At 25.1% G+C, this 19,654-nt stretch overlaps 5 protein-coding genes across 8 annotated transcripts in view; 3 read left to right on the top strand and 2 right to left on the bottom strand.

The window, feature by feature from the left end:
- LOC107067677 (protein FAM13A) overlaps nt 1-10,067 on the top strand; it is a 34,716-nt gene extending 24,649 nt beyond the window's left edge. For all 3 annotated transcript variants that reach the window (XM_089178970.1, XM_089178960.1, XM_089178966.1), the window contains 7 exons: nt 1,587-1,757; nt 3,001-3,142; nt 3,900-4,133; nt 4,480-4,680; nt 4,761-5,414; nt 5,510-5,757; nt 6,151-10,067. In XM_089178970.1, coding sequence (XP_089035096.1) covers nt 1,587-1,757; nt 3,001-3,142; nt 3,900-4,133; nt 4,480-4,680; nt 4,761-5,414; nt 5,510-5,757; nt 6,151-6,364 — 1,864 coding nt within the window. In that variant the 3' untranslated portion in view covers nt 6,365-10,067. The remainder of the gene's footprint in view (nt 1-1,586; nt 1,758-3,000; nt 3,143-3,899; nt 4,134-4,479; nt 4,681-4,760; nt 5,415-5,509; nt 5,758-6,150) is intronic.
- On the bottom strand, nt 6,815-12,885 carry Dph2 (Diphthamide biosynthesis 2). 2 transcript variants are annotated; one of them, XM_015323486.2, is made up of 6 exons: nt 12,700-12,885; nt 12,503-12,624; nt 12,069-12,402; nt 11,490-11,971; nt 11,115-11,406; nt 6,815-11,025 (listed from the first exon to the last, which is right to left on the bottom strand). In XM_015323486.2, the coding sequence occupies exons 2-6, from the start codon at nt 12,608-12,610 to the stop codon at nt 10,847-10,849; spliced, it is 1,395 nt and encodes a 464-aa protein (XP_015178972.1). In that variant the 5' UTR covers nt 12,611-12,624; nt 12,700-12,885; the 3' UTR covers nt 6,815-10,846. The 2 variants fall into 2 exon arrangements, with proteins under 2 accessions (XP_015178972.1, XP_015178971.1); XM_015323485.2 differs by having other exon boundaries at nt 12,503-12,885.
- A 382-nt stretch (nt 12,886-13,267) lies between these two features.
- On the top strand, nt 13,268-15,526 carry LOC107067722 (uncharacterized). The gene is made up of 2 exons (XM_015323491.2): nt 13,268-13,501; nt 13,611-15,526. The coding sequence occupies exons 1-2, from the start codon at nt 13,433-13,435 to the stop codon at nt 14,880-14,882; spliced, it is 1,341 nt and encodes a 446-aa protein (XP_015178977.2). The 5' UTR covers nt 13,268-13,432; the 3' UTR covers nt 14,883-15,526.
- Nucleotides 15,497-17,400, top strand: LOC107067723 (uncharacterized). The gene is made up of 4 exons (XM_015323492.2): nt 15,497-15,622; nt 15,687-16,753; nt 16,839-17,032; nt 17,110-17,400. The coding sequence occupies exons 1-4, from the start codon at nt 15,502-15,504 to the stop codon at nt 17,393-17,395; spliced, it is 1,668 nt and encodes a 555-aa protein (XP_015178978.2). The 5' UTR covers nt 15,497-15,501; the 3' UTR covers nt 17,396-17,400.
- Nucleotides 17,401-17,604: 204 nt separating this feature from the next.
- On the bottom strand, nt 17,605-19,654 carry Bem46 (abhydrolase domain containing 13-like protein Bem46). Its single transcript, XM_015323503.2, has 5 exons — nt 18,926-19,654; nt 18,598-18,829; nt 18,311-18,504; nt 18,081-18,238; nt 17,605-18,001 (listed from the first exon to the last, which is right to left on the bottom strand). Exons 1-5 carry the CDS (start codon nt 19,089-19,091, stop codon nt 17,729-17,731), a joined length of 1,023 nt encoding a protein of 340 aa, XP_015178989.1. The 5' UTR covers nt 19,092-19,654; the 3' UTR covers nt 17,605-17,728.

Genomic DNA, 19,654 nt, shown 5'->3' with positions numbered 1-19,654 from the left:
ATCTTCTTTCCTTGTTAATAAATATCCAAGGAACAACACGTATAGATCCTTGTCCTACCTGTTTATTGTTCTATGTTGTGCATTTATTTATTTTTTTTTTATTTTTTTATATTATACATAATCTTTAAACACTTATTATGTGCATTGGGGAAGAAAAGTAGGACGATGCAATTTATCTCATAAAAGAAATAGAAAAAAGATTGTTATATAATAATATTAATAAATATATTATTATATTATATTATATAGATTAAGTTATATTAAAATATAATAAAAAAATATATTATTATATTATACTTATTATATAATATAACTAATAATATAACTTAACCTATATAATATAAAATGATAATATAATAGAAAGTATAATATAATAGAAAAAAATATTTTATTATATTATACTTATTATATAATATAACTTATAATATATAACTTAACCTATATAATATAATATAAAATATAATAAAATAATATTATATTAATATTATATTTATATTATAGATACCATAATTAAGTATATAGTATATTATAGAATCCATATATATATATATAATAATAATAATAATAATAATAATAATATAATAAATATTATAAATAATAATTTTTGAACTATCTGTACAATCAAAACTATTAGACTAAATATTAATTTAAAAAGTTTATTGTGGGACTTTTCCATAACAAAAAAATAAAATAAAAAAGAAAATAAAAGAAATGCTTACGTTGCATAAATAATAATATTGTTTTGTACAATGTTAGTAAATGAAATGATTGCAAAAATGTAAATGTAGTTGTATATTATGATGGTTAGAAAACGACGAAATATTATCAGCGGTCAAATGACTCATACTCGAGAGAATTCTATTATTTCTTTTTTCTTTTCTCAAGAGTTTACGTTTGAAACGCAAAAAAACCGGTAGTCTAAGAATCATCCTTTCTTTCTTTCTAGTTTTTTTTTTCTTTCTTCTTTTCTTTTCTTTTCTTTTCTTTTCTTTTCTTTCAAAAGAATTAATTTTATATACTAGAATAAAAGAAATATATATATATATAAAAATGGAATCAACATTCCAGAATTAATCATTATCGTTTTCCGTTTCGTTATTTTTAGATAATTATATTCTAAAAACGTGATTTATTGACATTCCTATGTAAACTGTAGAAAATTACATCACTAAACTTATTATCAACAAACTTGGTAATGATATAACATATATATACATACTGTATATATATATGCAAACATAATTGGATAACTTACATAATATACAGTGTGTCTGTATGTAAAATACGTTTAACATAAATAGATTCAAATGTGTCATAAAAAAAAAAGTAAAAAACTAATGGAATCTTTATGACTGTAAATGGAAAACCTGACGAGTTTATTGTAACTGTACAATTGTACTGTAAATTTATGTCGGCCGTATTATTATTTCTTTTTTTTTAATTATTTGTCTTACTCTTCTCATTAAGTTGACACACAAATTTAGAACATAAAAAAAACGAAACATTTAACTGGATTTTTAAAAAAAGAATACAATTATAAACGTTCGAAAATTGGTTTATGCTAATTTTGTTCTTTGTTAAAACAGCGTTCGTGAGAATACATTAAACGGTATACTTCCGACAGAAGATTGCACAATTTGCAAAGATACAAAAGACGAACGTAAATTATCGGAGAGTACATCGTTACTTTGCGCATTAAAACCGCGTAAACGTAAGGAACGACGAGAATCCTGTTGTCAAGAAAGAAAATTGATCAGGTATGTTTTACATTGATTTATTTTTTGTTTTTTTAATGATCGAAATAGCTCACTGAATAATAGTTTCTTTTCAAATTAACGTATTTCTAATAGTAGTACTATGTAGTACTACTCTAATAAGTAGGAGTACTTTTACAAAAGTATTCCTATATATACATATATTATTAATATATACTATAATTATAATATATTTATTTATTTATAAATATATATATTATTATTATTATTTATTTATTAATATATATTAATATAAATTTTATATTATTGGATTAGCAACTAAGTCATTGCTGATATTAAAAATGCATCTATCAACAAAATTCGCAATTATTTACTTGCCAACCCAATATATATATACTAGGGTGGGTCAAAAAAATGAATTATTTTTTTTTACAAGTGTCACAGAAAAATGGGTTGCTAGACACCTTAAAAGAATTCTCACCAAATATGAGCTCTTAATTTTAATAGGAAGATCCTCCGCATCGCAGTTTATTTTTTTTTTCAGTCCAATAGATTAAAATTCATACCTCATCATTAATTGATTGTATTGTATTGCGCATTTTATAATAGTCATTTATTGTCAAGTTATAAAATTCATAAACATAAATGAAATTTGTCTTAAAATAATCAAACTTAAATCTTCAATATCATTCAAATGGTGAGGTTTACGGAAAAAAATATAAGATACCTTTTTTGTAGAGCATTAAATTTCCTACAAAATTCGTCCAGAACATTTTTCTGTACAATCAATAAATAATGAGGTATGAATTTTATTCTATTATACTGAAAAAAAATAAAAAACTGCAATGCGGAGGATCTTCCTATTGAAATTAAGAGCTCATATTTGGTGAGAATTGTTTTAAGGTGTCTAGCAACCTATTTTTCCTTGGCACCAGTAAAAAAAAATAATTCATTTTTTTGACCCACCCTAATATATATTATATATTATTATAATTATAATAATATTTATTATATTTATTATATTAATTTAAATTAAAAATTTTTTTAAAATTTGTTTATATTTTATATAAAATTATATTTATATATATATAGGATACAATTATATTACTAAGAAACCATTTGTTAGATGAAAAGATACTATTAATCCTTATTAAGAAATAAACATTTATAATATTTACATATAATTGTCGCATTTTCTTTCTATTCAATATTAAATCAATTCTACGTATAATTAAATGTAAGTTTATGTAATAACGATTTGTTATATATATGTATATATTTTCAGAAGTAGTAGCGAAGAACGTGTTCTTGATACACCTAACGATACATCGGATACGATAAGACGTGTTAGTAGTCACGAAGATTTTAATAGCGAACAACATTTGAACATATTGTCACAACTTGGACAAGACATGGGTCATGGTGTGGTAAGATAAATATTCTATTTTTTAAATCCACACACATCCATCTATTATATTATAAATAATATATATGTTATATTAAATAATTTTATTTGAGGGAAGATAAAAAAATCAAACAAAGGAACAAACGTTTCTTATTTTGTTCTTATTTGTAGATGATATACACACTTTCTCATCGGGCCAAAAGTTTGGAATAAAAGCAACGTTAATTAATTCTGAGAAACGCAGGATTATTTATAAGAAAAAAAAATAAAAATGAATGCCCTTAACGTAACCGAGGTAGATTTATTTGTCAACAAGAAATTTTATATGAGTAGTAGTGATTTTTTGAACGTCTTGTTGTATATTATATTTTTTTTTTTTTATTCAAGTGAGTGGAATATTTTTTTTTTTTGAATTACCTATTTTTCATATATTATAGAAACGACTGCTTTTGTTATTTTATTTAATATTTTTTTTTTGTTAAAGCACCCCTTTATGAAAATTAATTTCTACGTTGTGTGTTTCCAATTGAATATTGTTTCATGCTTCTTGTAAAAGTTGGTAAAGTAAAATTAATTGTATAAACTATATACAAGAGAGCATTATAAACAAAAGGATAAATGCTAAGAAGATTATTTAAAACTTTTTTTAATTTATTAATGTTTTATATTATAAAGAAATTGATCATCAAAATATTTTCATATATGGAAAAAAACAATTCCAAACTTTTGATTACAAAAATTTATAAATATGTGTATATATTTGTATTAATCTTTTACAGAGATGCGGAGGTTTGCCTCTGCACGAGAGAACAAATGTATCACCGGTTTCTAAAAAACCATCACCGGTACCATCACCATGCGAAGCAGTATTGGCAAGCGAGAGATTTGAATGTGATGCTGAACGTTTAAGGAACAGTGAAAGATTTAGCAGAAGTATTACTCCAAGAGGAAGAAGACAAGCACGTAGAAGAAGAATTCACAAAGTACCAGACACTGATCAAAGTTCAAGCAAGGTATAAATTAATAAACCTTTGTGTAAAATAAAATCTTCATCTTTTTCATCTTAAAGCCTGAAGATGTTATTTTGTTAATTTTGAAAGCAATGTTTTTGTTTTACCGAGGGTAGGTTGCTAACCCTACCCTTGAACCCTCCACCCCTTTATCCGGGGCTTGGGACAATTCATTTTTACAAGTATTGGGATCTCTAGCAGGGGCGTGGCGTAGCAATTCGACCTATCTACTCTAATTTTAAATTTAGCCACCAGATAGCGCATTCAAGTGCTAGAGATCCCAATTTCATATTGTCAATATTATGATATATATATATTGGATTGTATAACGTTGTTTTATTTTTAATAGGAAAATGAAGAACATGAAAATATGTATACAGTATCCCCAAGCCCAAATGATCACAATGGATCACCGGCACAAAGTTTTCTTGAAATGTTGAGCAGTGGACCTAGCAGGTCTCCATCACCAGCTCGGCCACCAACCGTTGATCATGAAGATGGAAATAATCCTAGTCTAACTAATTGGGGTTTTCAACATCGACCAGGAAACGTACGTACTTTTTTATACATGTGTGTATTATGATATTTTAATAAATATAATATAAATTATAATATTTATTACATAATCAGGAAGAAGTTTCTGATGCAAGAGTAGAAGCTATGCTATCACCTAGAAATTCATTGCTGGTACCTAGAAGATTCTACTCGGAGAATAATGATACGCAACAAAATGCACCAAATATTTCCGAGATTGGTTTGAAAAATTTAACCAAACATATTAACGGTTTGAAGAAGAAGATTAAAAAATATGAGGATGAATTTGAAGAGAACTTTGGTTATCGTCCAAGTCATTCGGACAAAATGAGTAATCGTGATATCAAAAGATTATGCACGGAATTAAATAAATTAAGGAAGGAACATAAAATGTTAAAAGAAGATCCAATTGGCGCGCTTATTGCTAATGCCAATAACAAATTAAATACTGCTGTAAGTCCAACTAATAATAATAACAGTCAAGAAAAATCGAGAACTGCGTCGATGGAAGAAATGGTAATAGAAGTGGAAAAGAAACTTACAGAAAAACGATTAAAATGTAATCGACCTGATAACATGGAAGAATTGACTTATGAACAATTGTTTGACGAAAAAACTGCGGTACAAAAGGCTTTACTTCATATTGAAAATACATTTGGTAGGCCAGTTTCCAAAGATGATAGATTTATCGTACGACCGTTGTACGATAGATACAGAACTTTGAAAAGATTACTTATCAGATCAGGAGCAGTAAGTTGACATGATTCTAATTATTATTATTGATGTATGTTTAATATTTTATTTTATTATATATACATATATTTTTTTTCTATTTAATTTTACAGAGTAAAAATAAGGATAGTATTTCGGAATTAGCAACAATCTTAGAACACGAAGCAATGGATTTTACTTCATCCGCATTGCCAAACAATTCAACGGATGCGGAAAGAAGAGCTAGCGAACCAGACATGTCTCATAGAGGCATATTAGATTGTATTGAAACAGTAGACCAACTTCCAACAGATAGTGATAGTCAACACAGTAGTAGTGAAGGAAGTCGTAGCGCTGGTGAAAGCCTTCATGCTATGCCACAGTAATATACTATTTAACTAATTATTCATCTAACCAGTGATTCTCAAAGTAATTGTCCTACCGTCATCTTTCCAGAAAAACATTACTTAGCGCCCTCTGGATATTAATTTTTTTTTTTTAATTTTAGTAGCTATTAATTGGAAATATATTATAGGAAAATTAATAGGAATTATATATGTATGTCAATACATATAAATATTTTTTATAAATATATTATATTAATACATATAAATATATTATATAATAAATATTATAGCAAATTAATAGAAAATATATATGTATTAATGTTTCTACCGCCATCCACCAGATGGCAATAGCGCTCCACTTTGGGAATCCCTGATCTAAACAATCTTTCAAATAATATAATTGTTTTCTTTTGTTTCTGAATTTTCAGTGAAGAATTATTGGTTCAACAAAGGATTACAAGGGAAGAAAAGAAACGTCTTCGAAGGGCTTTGAAAGAATTAGAAGCCCAATTTGAAGCACGAGCAGGACGTCGTATGCAAAGAGAAGATCGTGGCCCCCAAGTCACGACAGTTTATGAATCATACAAACAAACTAAGGCAAGACTTAGACTGATCGATGCTCTTTTGGCAAAGAATGCTTAATTTCGATTAAATTTTAATATCTAAAACAAGATAATATGGCCATGTAACTATTGAAAATGAGAAAAATGATATTATTTGCATCTAATGTTTGTATTTGATAAATGAATTTCATTGATATTGATAATACTTAAATAAGATTGAAAATTGAAGGCCTGCAAAAAGATTATTTAGAATGAAAAAAAAGCATCCACGTTAAACCAACAGAATAAAAATAGCATGTGTGTATGTCTCTAAATATATACAAATCAAAATGCTTTTATGAGAAAAAAAACAAAGATAAAGGATAATACATCTTATTAAAAGTAGAGAATCCTATTAACTTTCATAAATCTCTGTACGTTTTTTCTGATTAATTATTTATAATCGTACATCTTTCTCTATCTATCTATCTATCTCTTTTGTTTTTTGTTTACACCTTTTGTAGGCTCGTGTAATAATAATCGTTTCAAATTGTTTTTTTTTTTTTTTGTTAAATCACCGTTACCATCGTGAAGTTATATTTGAATTTTTCTTTTTGTTTTTTAAATATCATAACATATAAATTACTAGTTGACTCCACTTGTGTCCTGAGAATTCCCAAGAGAATATATATATATTCCGCAATAGTATATAAATATATACAAAATAAATATATTATCATTAACAAAAACATAAGTAAAAGAAAGAAGAAAAAAAAGAATAAAACGAAGATGATGATGAAACAAATTTTTCTTTTTCTAATATAATTGTATCTCGGTGGCCTATGTCAAGTTTTTATGAAATACGTGTCTTTATAGTAAAATATTTATCATATTATATATAGAAATTTTTGGAAGAAAAAATTATTACTAATTTTTTTTTACTTCACATGGAAAAAGTTCGGACATTTGTATTTTAACTATTATTATGATGATAATACTATTATTATTATTATTTATTATTATTATTATTATTATTATTATTATTATTATTATTATTATTATTATTATAAACATACGTTTTATCATAAACTATTTATTTATATTTAGGTTTTAGGTTATATTTTGGGAATGCAAGAATAATATAAGAAAAAAAAAGCAACACCTACAATATTGTTATACACATGCTGATAATATGCTATAAAAAATAACCACTGTTTGATTACAGGGTTTAACGCACAAGTAATCACAAGTTAATACATATATATAAATATATATAATATATCAATTGATTTTTTGTTTAATTGACTACTCTTCTCAATGAAGAGATTTGTATTTTCAAAAGTAATATGAAATATTTCATTAATTATTATATTCAATATTTTTTAATATTTATAAAAGTATTTAAAAACACTTATGTTGATTTTTATGAAAAAAAAATTAATTGTTTAAAAGCACTGATTTGAATTCACAGAGAGACTTACGCGAGATCTTCGTGACAAGTAATTATTTTTTGATTTTATTTATTTAAGATTGAAAACAAATGTGTATTTTAATTAAATCAATTATTTTCTACACATGTTAAAAAAGCTGAATAAAGTGTACACGATTTGTATTTATATATCTTTGAAGAAGAAATAAAAAAGAAAACAAAGTAAATTTATAATCGAGAAATGGAGAACGATTATGTATGTGATTACTTGTAATATAAAGAACATTTAAGAGATATCACGTGTTGTAATTCTAGAGTACTATAGAATGTTACAATCTTGTAGTGTATTAAACATGATCTTCGCACTTATGAACTCTATGATTTTTGCATTACATTTTTTGCGCGAGTAAAATTTCAAGGTTAATTTGTACGTCTTGTATATTAAGGGAGAACCGCGAAAAGTAATGATCGTTACTACGCATGTCAAATTTTGATATTAATATTTAATATAATATAATTACATAATTATATTAATTTTTTATTCAATAAAATTTTTTTAAATAAAAATTATATTAAAAATTTTGCATTGCAGATAAAAAAAATGGTTGTTGATAACGTAATTAATTGAATTATTGATTAATAATAAAAATTTGTTTGATAAACTTATTCATTTGAATTTTGAGGTTAAAAAGTGACATTACTTTACGGTCCACCTAAATAAAATAAAAGGGTAAAAAGAAAAAATAAAGATAAACAATATACAATGATCTAGTAGAAAATGATCTTCAAATTTTACTCGATTAACATTTTTGGAAAAAGAAGCAAAGAAAAATAAAAATATAAAATAAATAAATAAAAAAAAGATTTTTCGACCAGGAGTGCTATCTCTCTCTCTCTCTCTCTCTCTTTCTAATTTGAGTTTTAAATAAAAATGTGTTTAATAAGATTAATGAGAAAGAAATGCTCATAGATTTAATAACGATGAATGAATGCGTTACATGAATATATATATATATATATATATATATATATATATATATATATATATATATATCATATATATCTTTCGAGTGTGTACTACTAAGGTCGAAATAAGAACTTCAATAAAAAAAAAAGAAGAGAAGAAGAATTTTGTTTGTAATGTTAACGGCAACAATATTATTATATTTGTGCTTTTTATATTCCACACATATATATGGGTCATTCCACGTCAAATCGGTCACTTTTGACCCCGACCCCTTTCGATTTGGCTGAAAATTTTTTATCCTATTCTATCCTATGAAAAACAATTTTCAGAATTTTTTCAAATTTTTTTACCAAACACAAAAAAAATTATTAATTTTTGAAAAATGGCTCTTTTTTTTTAAATGGCTATAACTTCTTCAAAATTCAACCTATTGAGACATTTTTTTTTCAAAATTTTTGTTTTTAAATGTACTTTTCAGAAAAAAATACAAAAAAATTTTTAAATTATAAAATCCATGAAATTTTTGCATTTTTTTTGGAAAAAAACCGTTATTTTCTTGAAGTTCGCTATTTTTCATTTTTTTTTTATTTTTTAAAAAGAAACTTTGACTAAATCTGCGATTATCCCCGCAGATTTTTTGTGTTTACTAAAAAAATTTGAAAAAAATTCTGAAAATTGTTTTTCATAGGGTAGAATAGGATAAAAAATTTTCAGCCAAATCGAAAGGGGTCGGGGTCAAAAGTGGCCGATTTGACGTGGAATGCCTCATATATATTTATATTTATATTATTATTTTATTTTTTTTTGCTGCTTTTATACGAAAGCGTTTGTTTGTTTTGCGAACATACATGTTTTTTTTTTTTGTTTTTTCTTTTTTATTTACAGATAAACTTTGTATGAGTTTCTTAACGTTTATTTTTTATATTCATTTATTTTGTTTTAACTATAACAATAATTATTATTATTATTATTAATTTTATGATTTTATTTTTCTCACTTCGTAAAAATTAGCAACTTTTGTTAAACAAAAGTTTAAGATATTTGACAAAAAAATGAATTATTATTATATATCACGTATGAATTCTTTTAATCGTAATTGCGAAAAAGTTAATAAAGAAGAAAAAAAAGGCAAAGTAAAAGAAGAAGAGAAAAAAAGAAAAAAAAACAGAGAAAAAAAAAGAAAGAAAGAAAGAGAACAATTTTTGAGACCAAAGCATTTTTGTCTGTGATAATATTGATGAGAGATAAAAAAAACTTGTGTTGAGAGATAGAAGAAATTGTGTGTTTTAAAAGAATATAAAAAACATTTGTTCGTAATTACTTTTTTATGGGAAAAGACAAAAAATTTATGGAAACGTGTTTTTGAACAAAAACAAAATTATCAATTCGTTAAAAAAAAAAAATAAATCCATTTAACAATATCAAAGTCATGTAACGATAGGATTATTGTATTTTCTTAAGATAAATAATTGGTATCAAATTTCAGCACGGCAATTATTATTGATTATAACAATAAATAAATAAACAAACAAAAATAAATATACTTATGTATACATGAATATCACATTTAAAAAAAAAAGAAAGAAAATAAAGAAAGAAAAATCATATATATTACTTCTTTGAAAAAAAATTAATTAAATATTTCTTAATTAATAATACGAATTAAAAGTATACTTTTTATTCAATAATATACTCTCTTCCCGTGCTTTTTGTAATTTTAATATATCAAACATAACGAATATAACTATAATAACAATTCCATTATCAACAGAAGTAAAAAAAAAAACATAAAACAAAATTTATTCATGCCAAGAATAATTTGCTTTGCTTATAATTGTAAATAACATTAATAGATTTTAACACAAAGCTTTCTAACAAAAGCTTCTTCCTTTCTCCAATTTGCTATATATTTTAATAGGGAACAAAAGATTTATAATTATTATAAATAATAATTATATAATTTCTTGCATTCCATTGTATTTGATGTAACCTGAATGGTTGTTAAATTTAAAGTCACATTAATTAAAATTGTTTTTATATTGTGTTATTTCCATTCATATGTTTTATGGACAATTTTATATTTCATAAATAATCATCGTCACATATAATTCTCCTTATTATTATTACAATCAATATTTGTTTCTATTTTATTTGTTTATTTAATTAGAGACATAAATAATTTTTCTTTATGTTTTCATATTATCTTTTTTATCTGTACATAATAATTCATTGTAATAATGACTTGCTATACCTTTTCGTCCTACTTGTGCAGGACAAGGAGAATCTTGACCTAAATTTTGTTCAACTCCTTTCCAAGATCTTTCTTGAAGAAATTGTGCTCCTGCATTACCAATAGCTACAACACCTATTTGCAAAAATTCAATATTTTAAGGTTGATTTTTTTCTTTACTAATTTTCTACGTAATTATAATTAAAAAAAAAAACACATGGTACCTGGTGTTTTTAAAACTAAAGCATCCATTTTATCAATACAAATATTATCTTTATTTGTATTTCTAATTTCTCCAGAGATTAATGACATGTCTGCATCCTTAGATGTTTTTAAATCGCAATAATTTAAACCACCAGGTAGTATTTGTCTAAAATCGATGCAATATTGTGTAGAAAATGTTCTTGAAGCATTGAATGCTAAATCAACTTCATATGGCATTAATATGGGTCGTAAGTAATCTCGAGAATCAAATATTTCATTTTCTGAGCATGTTATTACAACAAATGCATCAATCTAAAATAAAACATTAAATATAGATTATAATTATTAAAATTAAATGAACAAATAGCTGATAGTAAGCAAAATATTTAACATACCTCTAGAAAATTACCTAATTTTGTTGGATCTATTTTACCGACTGATAAAGTATACGTTTTTTTATTATTTTGTTTAAGAATATTTTTAACCATTGATATACATTTCAAATAATCTTTTATTCCTAACGTAGCTACCACTATACCAACAATATTAGCATCTTTAAGCTTTTCAACGAGAAATCGTCTTCTCTTCAACCAGGGTGAATTTAATACGTTAAATTCAATAATTTGATTATTTTCAAAATAATACCATTTTTTGGCAGGAATAGTCATTGCTAACGTGGAAAATGTTTTTCCATTTTCTCCCAAAAATATTGCATCATAATCATTTATCGTACTATTATTTTCTAAATTATATATTCTACCTAATACAACTGTTTCTGATGAACTTTTATTATCCGTAAATTCCACGTTTGATGTACAATTTAAATATGATAAAATTAAATTGTTAAATGTAAGTTTTAAACTGGTGTATATAGATTCTATAAAATAATAAAAAAATATATATTATTTCATCTATTTCTCAAAACTATAAATATTTATGAATAATTTTATTAAAAATTACCTATAATTACTTACCAATCAAATGTGCATAAGCTACATCATAAAAAAGTATACATTTTTTGTTTGTATCTTGTAATACTTCCTTAAGTTGATCTTGAAAGCACGTTAAATCGACTTGTCTTTTTGGTAAAACATGAAAAACAGATATTTGATTTACAGGATTAAGACAAGCATGTCCAAAATGTATTATACCATCAGTATTGATATGTTGAGCATTAATTACATTGACACAACAACTGCCATACGTGGTATCTCCCAGAATATATACTTTTCTATTTAAACATTTTTCTAAATTTAATGCAACTTTCACTGAATCTAACAATAGTTCTTCTGGGAATTGTAAACATACCTACAAAACATATATATCATATTTTAGATTAAAATTAATAATAGTTGTTATCAAATTCAATAATAATAATAATATATTTTGGACGTAGTAATATACAAACTTTTACTAAATTATTTGATTTAATCCACTTAACACATTTTTCTATTTCATAAGGACACTCAGTTTGATTAATTGTTAATTGTTCATCCACATGCTTTGTATCGTTCATCGTGATAATATTATCTGATAAAAATTCATTCATAATGATAAATTTACAATACGATTTATTATTAAACAAGAAAGCATATTTAAAATTACTTTATTGCAATTTTTCAAGATAACTTGAAACACGTTATATAAAAATAAAATTAATATAACAGCATCAACACCATTTTTCATTAATATTTAAATTATTATGTACAATATCGCAAATTTGAGGTTAAATCAGAGATATTACAGATAGAGGAGACAAACCATAGGCGATTGTGTAAGTGGAAATGTCTCTGCATGAACATATGTTGTCTCTCTCTAACTCAAGCGGTACCGGCGCATGCGCATTAGACTTATCGTGCTTATCACCTACCTTAACCTCTACTTAGGGACCCTATAGGAGGGACGCGCCATGTACATTGCTGAGGGACAGGAACTCGTGTAGTCACGTGATTGCGCGCGAATGATTCAACTAACCATAGCCGTTAATACATACTAAAGATAAACATAGCTGCGCCATGCAACGGAAGCTGTTCCCCTATATTTTTAGCCTAGCAATGTACACTAGGAAAACAGCGATCGTAGCGGTTGTTATGGGAAGTACTAATGATCATATTTTTTAATACGATTTCTAGATGGCGTTAAGGTTTCATTCTTTATCAACTGTTGGTAACATCGCATATTTTAGTTTAAAATTGAATCGTTATAGCGTACAATAGTATAATCTTTATTTATATATTATATAATATCTATGTAATTACAATTATTTTTTACGTACAGTTTTAATCATAATAAATATTAAACAAATTATTGTTTATTTTATCGTACAAACTAATTCAATATGGGCGTAAAATCTATGGATAATTATTTAGAAATTTTGAATGGTTATGTTTGCGACGAAGATAAAGTGGTAAAAATGAATATTATTTGATTAATTTGAAAAATACTTTCCTTTTCAAATCTGCAAACAAATTTTCAATAATCTTTTTTTTACTTATATCTTATCATTTCTTTTTTAGGTTACATACAAATGGCTAAGCAAAGAATTGGAAGTTCATGTAAATATAGCAAAACAAATTTTATGGGAATTTTGGCAGAATTATAAAAAAGATGATGACATAACATCAACTGTTATGTTGATTGGTTATTTAAAATCTGGTGGTATGCGAGTAGAAGTTGTCAAACAATCAAATTTAAATACAGCTAAGGATAAATTTAACAAAATAATATCGGAACATTTATACAGTGTACAAAAATCTATACCTGACTTAGAATTTCATTTTATAAATGATGAAGGAGATGTCAGGTTTAGTGCCATTAAATGTAACGAAAGTGTTGAACGTAGTGATGAAGAATTGTCAAATTTAAGATGGGGATCACTTTTCAAAGATCGTCCTGTTCCAAAGAAAACTAATGTAAAATCTCCAGACAATAAACCAGAAAAAGTAAAACCTTCTGAAACTGTTAAACATAACAATCAGACAAATAGAAAATCAACGGATAAGAAAACTGTACCCGTTTCACAAAAAACTGGTTTTAATAATCTTTTTGGAAAGGTCACTAATAAAGAAAATAATAATAAACCATCTACTTCAAATGATATTAAAAATAATCAAGAAATTACACCTGAAAAGACATCTTCTAATGATAAATCAAATTCATCATTGAAAGAAAATAAATTTGTTAAGAAAGATGATAAAAAAGGTATTTCTAGTTATTTTGGAAAAAATGCAAATGTTACAAAAGATTCTCCTAAAGAAGAAGAAACCAAAAAGGAGCAAACTAAAGAAAAACCTAATGTTAAAGATAACGTAAAAGATAATAATGAAATAAAAGTTATTTCTACTAAAATTAACGATAAAACTGAAAAAGAAAAACGTGGAACTAAACGAAATCGTAGTAAGGAATCGAATAAAAATACAATGAAAAAAAGGAAACGTATAATCGTAGAAGATGATTCGAGTGATTCTGAAAGTGAAGATGAAATTATGGAATCAGATTCAGAACCAGAAAGTGCAGAAATAATTGATATCAAGAAATCACCTTCTCCTCCTACTCCTCCTCGTGTGATGAATAGCAATGGTAAAGCAAGAATTCTTAAAGTTGTTGATCGTACTTACGAAGAGGATGGTTTTCTAGTAACAAAAAAGGTACACGTATATGAGGATTGTCCAGAAGATACAACAGAAATCAAAGAAAAAGAAGAATCTATTCAACATCAAAAAGATGTTGCTAAAGTACAGACCAAGAAGAAACAAACTACGTTAACTAGTTTCTTTAAAAGATCCTAATGTACATAATAAAAGTTTATATTTATATAGGTAATTAAATGATGTATTTTGAACAAGTATATTTCTTTATTTAATATTCTTGATATATATATCATTTTTTAATTAAGTTATTCTTTATAATCAAACAAATATATTGGTATATATGTGTTTACAATTATATATACCAATATTTGTCATTACTCAATTTGTTTCTAACACTAGAATTATTAAGCAACATTCCCTATTATTTTATAGATATAATTTTTTGGAAAAGAATGGTATGTTTAATTTTTTATTTATTGTGCGTTTAATTAATCTTTAATTTAACAATAATAAATAGATAGTTATTAGTTATACAATGTTTTGTAATAGTTATATAGTTTTTATATTTGTAAAATAAAAAATTTGGAATGAGTCTCACTCATTAATTGAGTTTGATAGTTTAACGTCCTGAGCTATAAATGATATCTAAAGATATTAATACTTGTGTATATATGTATGTGTGTGTGTGTGTGTGTGTGATCATTTACTTGGAAATGTTATCAGATATGTTATCATGGATAGAATGGTGAATGTGCCAAAGTTATAATTACTTGAGTAATGTTAAAGAAGGTAACGGTGAATCAATACACGATGTGAAATGTCTTCTTTCATTATGAATCATATTCTACGCAATAGTTGGATTATTATTTTATTTTTTTTAAATATTATATTTAAATGTAAAAGTGATATATGTACAACATGTTTATGTTCTATCAATGGTATGTAAAAATTTCTTCTACATTTTGTATAATTATTTTTTTAATTGAATTGAAATTATTACAGGTACAGAAACAACTATTATTAATTGTCATGAAAAATTACTTACAAGTAATAACATAATTCAGATGAATTTATTAATGTTAAATCAATATCAAAATGTACAAAAATTCATTTTATCTAAGAACAATTTGACGTTTATTTCATCAAACACATTTATTAAATTGAAACATATGAAAAAATTAGATTTGTCTGATAATTTTCTGTCGGAAATGTATATTGATGAATTGGTAGAATCTAATAATTTAGATGAATTAAATTATTCGAATAATCAATTGAAAGTATTTGATAATATTATATTTGATAAACTATCAACTATTACGAAATTGAATTTGAGTCATAATTCTATTGAAATACTTAAATCGTCAATTATAACCACACCCATTAATAATTTAATTGTTCTTGATCTTTCTTACAATAATATAACTTTTATTAGTGATGCATTTTTAAAACCATTTGTGCACTTACAATATTTAAACTTATCGTTTAATAAAATTACTTCAATTTATGAAAATACTTTTTTGCAACTTTTCAATTTAAGAATACTTATGATTAATAACAATTTCCTTTCGTTAATAAATTTTAATGAATTGCCAACAAATTTAACTGAATTAAACATAGGATATAACAAAATTACAAAATTAATTTCAGAACCATCCGAAATTGACGTAAAAACAAATATTAACTTTACTAATACATCTCAGTTAGAACTTTTAAATATAAGTGGTAATAGTTTATCAGATTTTCCAAACATAACATTTCCAAGATTAAAAGTATTAGATATTTCAAACAATAATTATTCTCACATTCCGATATATTTATCATCAGAAAATTATCCATCAATTAAAACAGTTATTGTCAGTGGCAATCCAATTAAAAATTTAACATTGTACTCTAAATTAAGATTACAATCATTTGTCGCAAATAATATTACATTAGTTGAAAAAATAAATGATGATACATTTTTCAAATTGGAAGCACCTATAAATGATTGCATTAATCTTACAATATCTAATAATGAAAAACTAAGCTTCATTGATGAAAAAGCTTTGAATCATATGAATGCATGTTTTGTAAGTACATTTTTGGTTTAAAATTATTAATTGCAAAGATATGTGTTTGTTTCATTATTATTGACATCATTTTCTATTTATGTAGGTAGATTTAAGTAACAATAAAATAAACTACATATCTCCAAAATTGTTATTATCATCTAATGGTACTCTTAAAATAAATAATGGTATTAATTTGCAAGGAAATCCCTTTGCATGTGATTGTTCATTACAGTGGATGTTAAGTGATCTAATACCACAACTTTATGTTATAAATCAAGGCATTTTGAATAATTTAAGGTATTATAAATAGTCATTTACTTCAATGATATTATTATTGTAAGAAATTGAAAATATTTGTATATATTGTTTAATAGATGTGCAACTCCTCTGAGCCTATCGAATAAGAGAATGGTACATTGGTACAAGTGGAAGAAAAAAATATTTTGTGACGACACATCTGAATTATTTGATCTTTCAGAAAAATACTCTGTACAACTCGAAGGAGTGTCAGAAAAGAAAGTAATAACAATTGAATCTAGTCCTGGATTATTAGCAATCTTAGGCAGTGCTATTTTAGTGTTAATCATACTTTTTGTAATTGGAATTTTATTGACTCAAAAGTTAGAACAAAAAAGATCTCGTAAAAATAGAAGATTTTAAATAAACTGTTAGATATAACAAATATTCATTTATAAAGAAAATATTTTGTGTATAATTTATATTTAATAAATCTTAAGCTTTATTATGAATATACATCTCGTTTGAGATATTTATTTTTATAATAAATTATTTTGTCAAGAAATTGAAACTAAAAATGAACAAACATTTTTATTATTAATCAACCATAAAACTAGAAAATGGATGATGCATTTTTACCTTATTGGACCAACCTTATTTTATTTTCATTACATTGATATTGTATTGGACATGTTTGTTTTAGAATATTTTTTATACACTTGGACGCAAAATGCATTTTCATTAAAACATCGATTTTTAAATATCATCTATCTGCCATTCACCTGATTTAACTGGAATCGATGGATTTTCTCTCAGTTCATTCAAAAAAGAACATATATTTTCATAATATCCAGGTTGACACCATGTTTCATTATGCGTACCACCAGAAATTGGAAGAATCTTTTTACATCTACTTGGACAATTTTTATAAAGTTCTTGCATCATTCCAGGTGGTACAAATGTATCTGCTAAACCAGAGATAAATAATGTTGGTACTGTCATCGATCGTATTTTGAAATTAGATAAATACTGCAACAATAATAATAATAATATTATTAACAAACAGAATAAAAAATCAGATCATATATAAAATGATTAATAAACATGCCTTATTCTTATATATAAAAAGTGGTAGATATAAGAAAAATTTGGATCCTACAAATGCAGCCATATCAGGAATACTTGTAAATGTATTTTCAAGTATAAGACACCAAATTCTTCTTGCATTTTCTTCCCTAGTTGCTAAATCAATTGCTATTGCTCCACCTTTATAGATAAATATAGAATAATAATTATTATTGTTATTTAAATAAGATCAACTCATTTAATACGACTCACCCAATGATCTACCAAATACAATGATTTCATTAGTATTAATATTAGGTTTGGAAGCTAAATAATCAATTCCAGCGCGTGCATCCATATACAATCCTTCCTCGGATGGTGATCCTTGTGACAATCCATAGCCTCTATACTCCAGCATTAGGATATTGCATTGAATATTACGGTAGAGACCAACAACATTATGAAGTCTGCTTACAACATACATCATAGACTAATTTTTTGTATGTTTCAAGAACAATCAAAACAATATTGATAGTAGTTTTCTTTCTAAATGGTCTGACCTATGTCCTATATTTCCAGCATTCCCATGAAGAAAAAGTAAGGTTGGAGCAATCTTTGCTCTATCTTCAGGTTGTGGTATGAAAAACATATGTAACATAGTACCATCTCCTGAACGTGTGTATATACTTTCATATGGTAAATTGTAAGTAGATGGGGCAGGAACATAAGAACGAGAATGTGTTGGTGATCCAGGATGATAAAGTAATTGATCCTCTCTGTGATATAATACGACTATAAAAATGATAATAATGAATTTATATCCAATCTTTCAATTAAATAAAAATTATATTTATAATTTAATAAACACGTTGTATAAAGAAAACTAACCTATAGTAGTGATACATAGCAAGCAGAAAGCAAAAATACAGCTGTAAAACCAGTATAATAAAAAAAGGAACAAAATGTATGCACCAGAAAATACCCAACGTTTCATAGCGATTCCACCAAGTAATTTGATCGGTCGACTACGAGCTAGTCTCATACGAAAAGACATTTTATATTCTCATTTATCACACTTTGATTTGATAAAATATTCAATTTTAATTAACTTTTTTTAAATTACTTTTACAAACAAGTCACGAGTTTTTTATCTTCATTAATTCATTGTAAACAATATCGTACAACAATTGTAATTATAAATACGATATTTATAATTGTACATATATAAATACTGGTTGAACTGTAACCTCAAAATATCTTTTTTTCTTTATATATATATATATATATATATATGTTTAAAAATGTTATATTAAAGTTAAACACAGAAAATGGCCACGGTATAAAAGTAAACGATTGATCTATTAAACTAATTTATTAAATATATATGTTTCGTACATCAAAACGATGTTACGGAAGGAGGTTTTGTTGATACTTTACGACGTGGAATTATATTTACTATATAAATCATCAATCGCGTTCCTATAAAATATGCTGTATCATCTTGCGATTTCATATTGTATGTTAACTAGTTTCATTTTATAAAACTTTCAATGTTAATTTATGAAATATTAAAAATCATTTCCAAACGATAAGATATAAACGCTTTATACACTTTCT

This window comes from Polistes dominula, unplaced genomic scaffold (genome assembly GCF_049000335.1).
Source record: "Polistes dominula isolate Pdom_NZ unplaced genomic scaffold, Pdom_raw_medaka contig_373, whole genome shotgun sequence".
Taxonomy (NCBI): Eukaryota; Metazoa; Arthropoda; class Insecta; order Hymenoptera; family Vespidae; genus Polistes; species Polistes dominula.
This window is presented reverse-complemented; position numbering and strand designations above follow the sequence as displayed.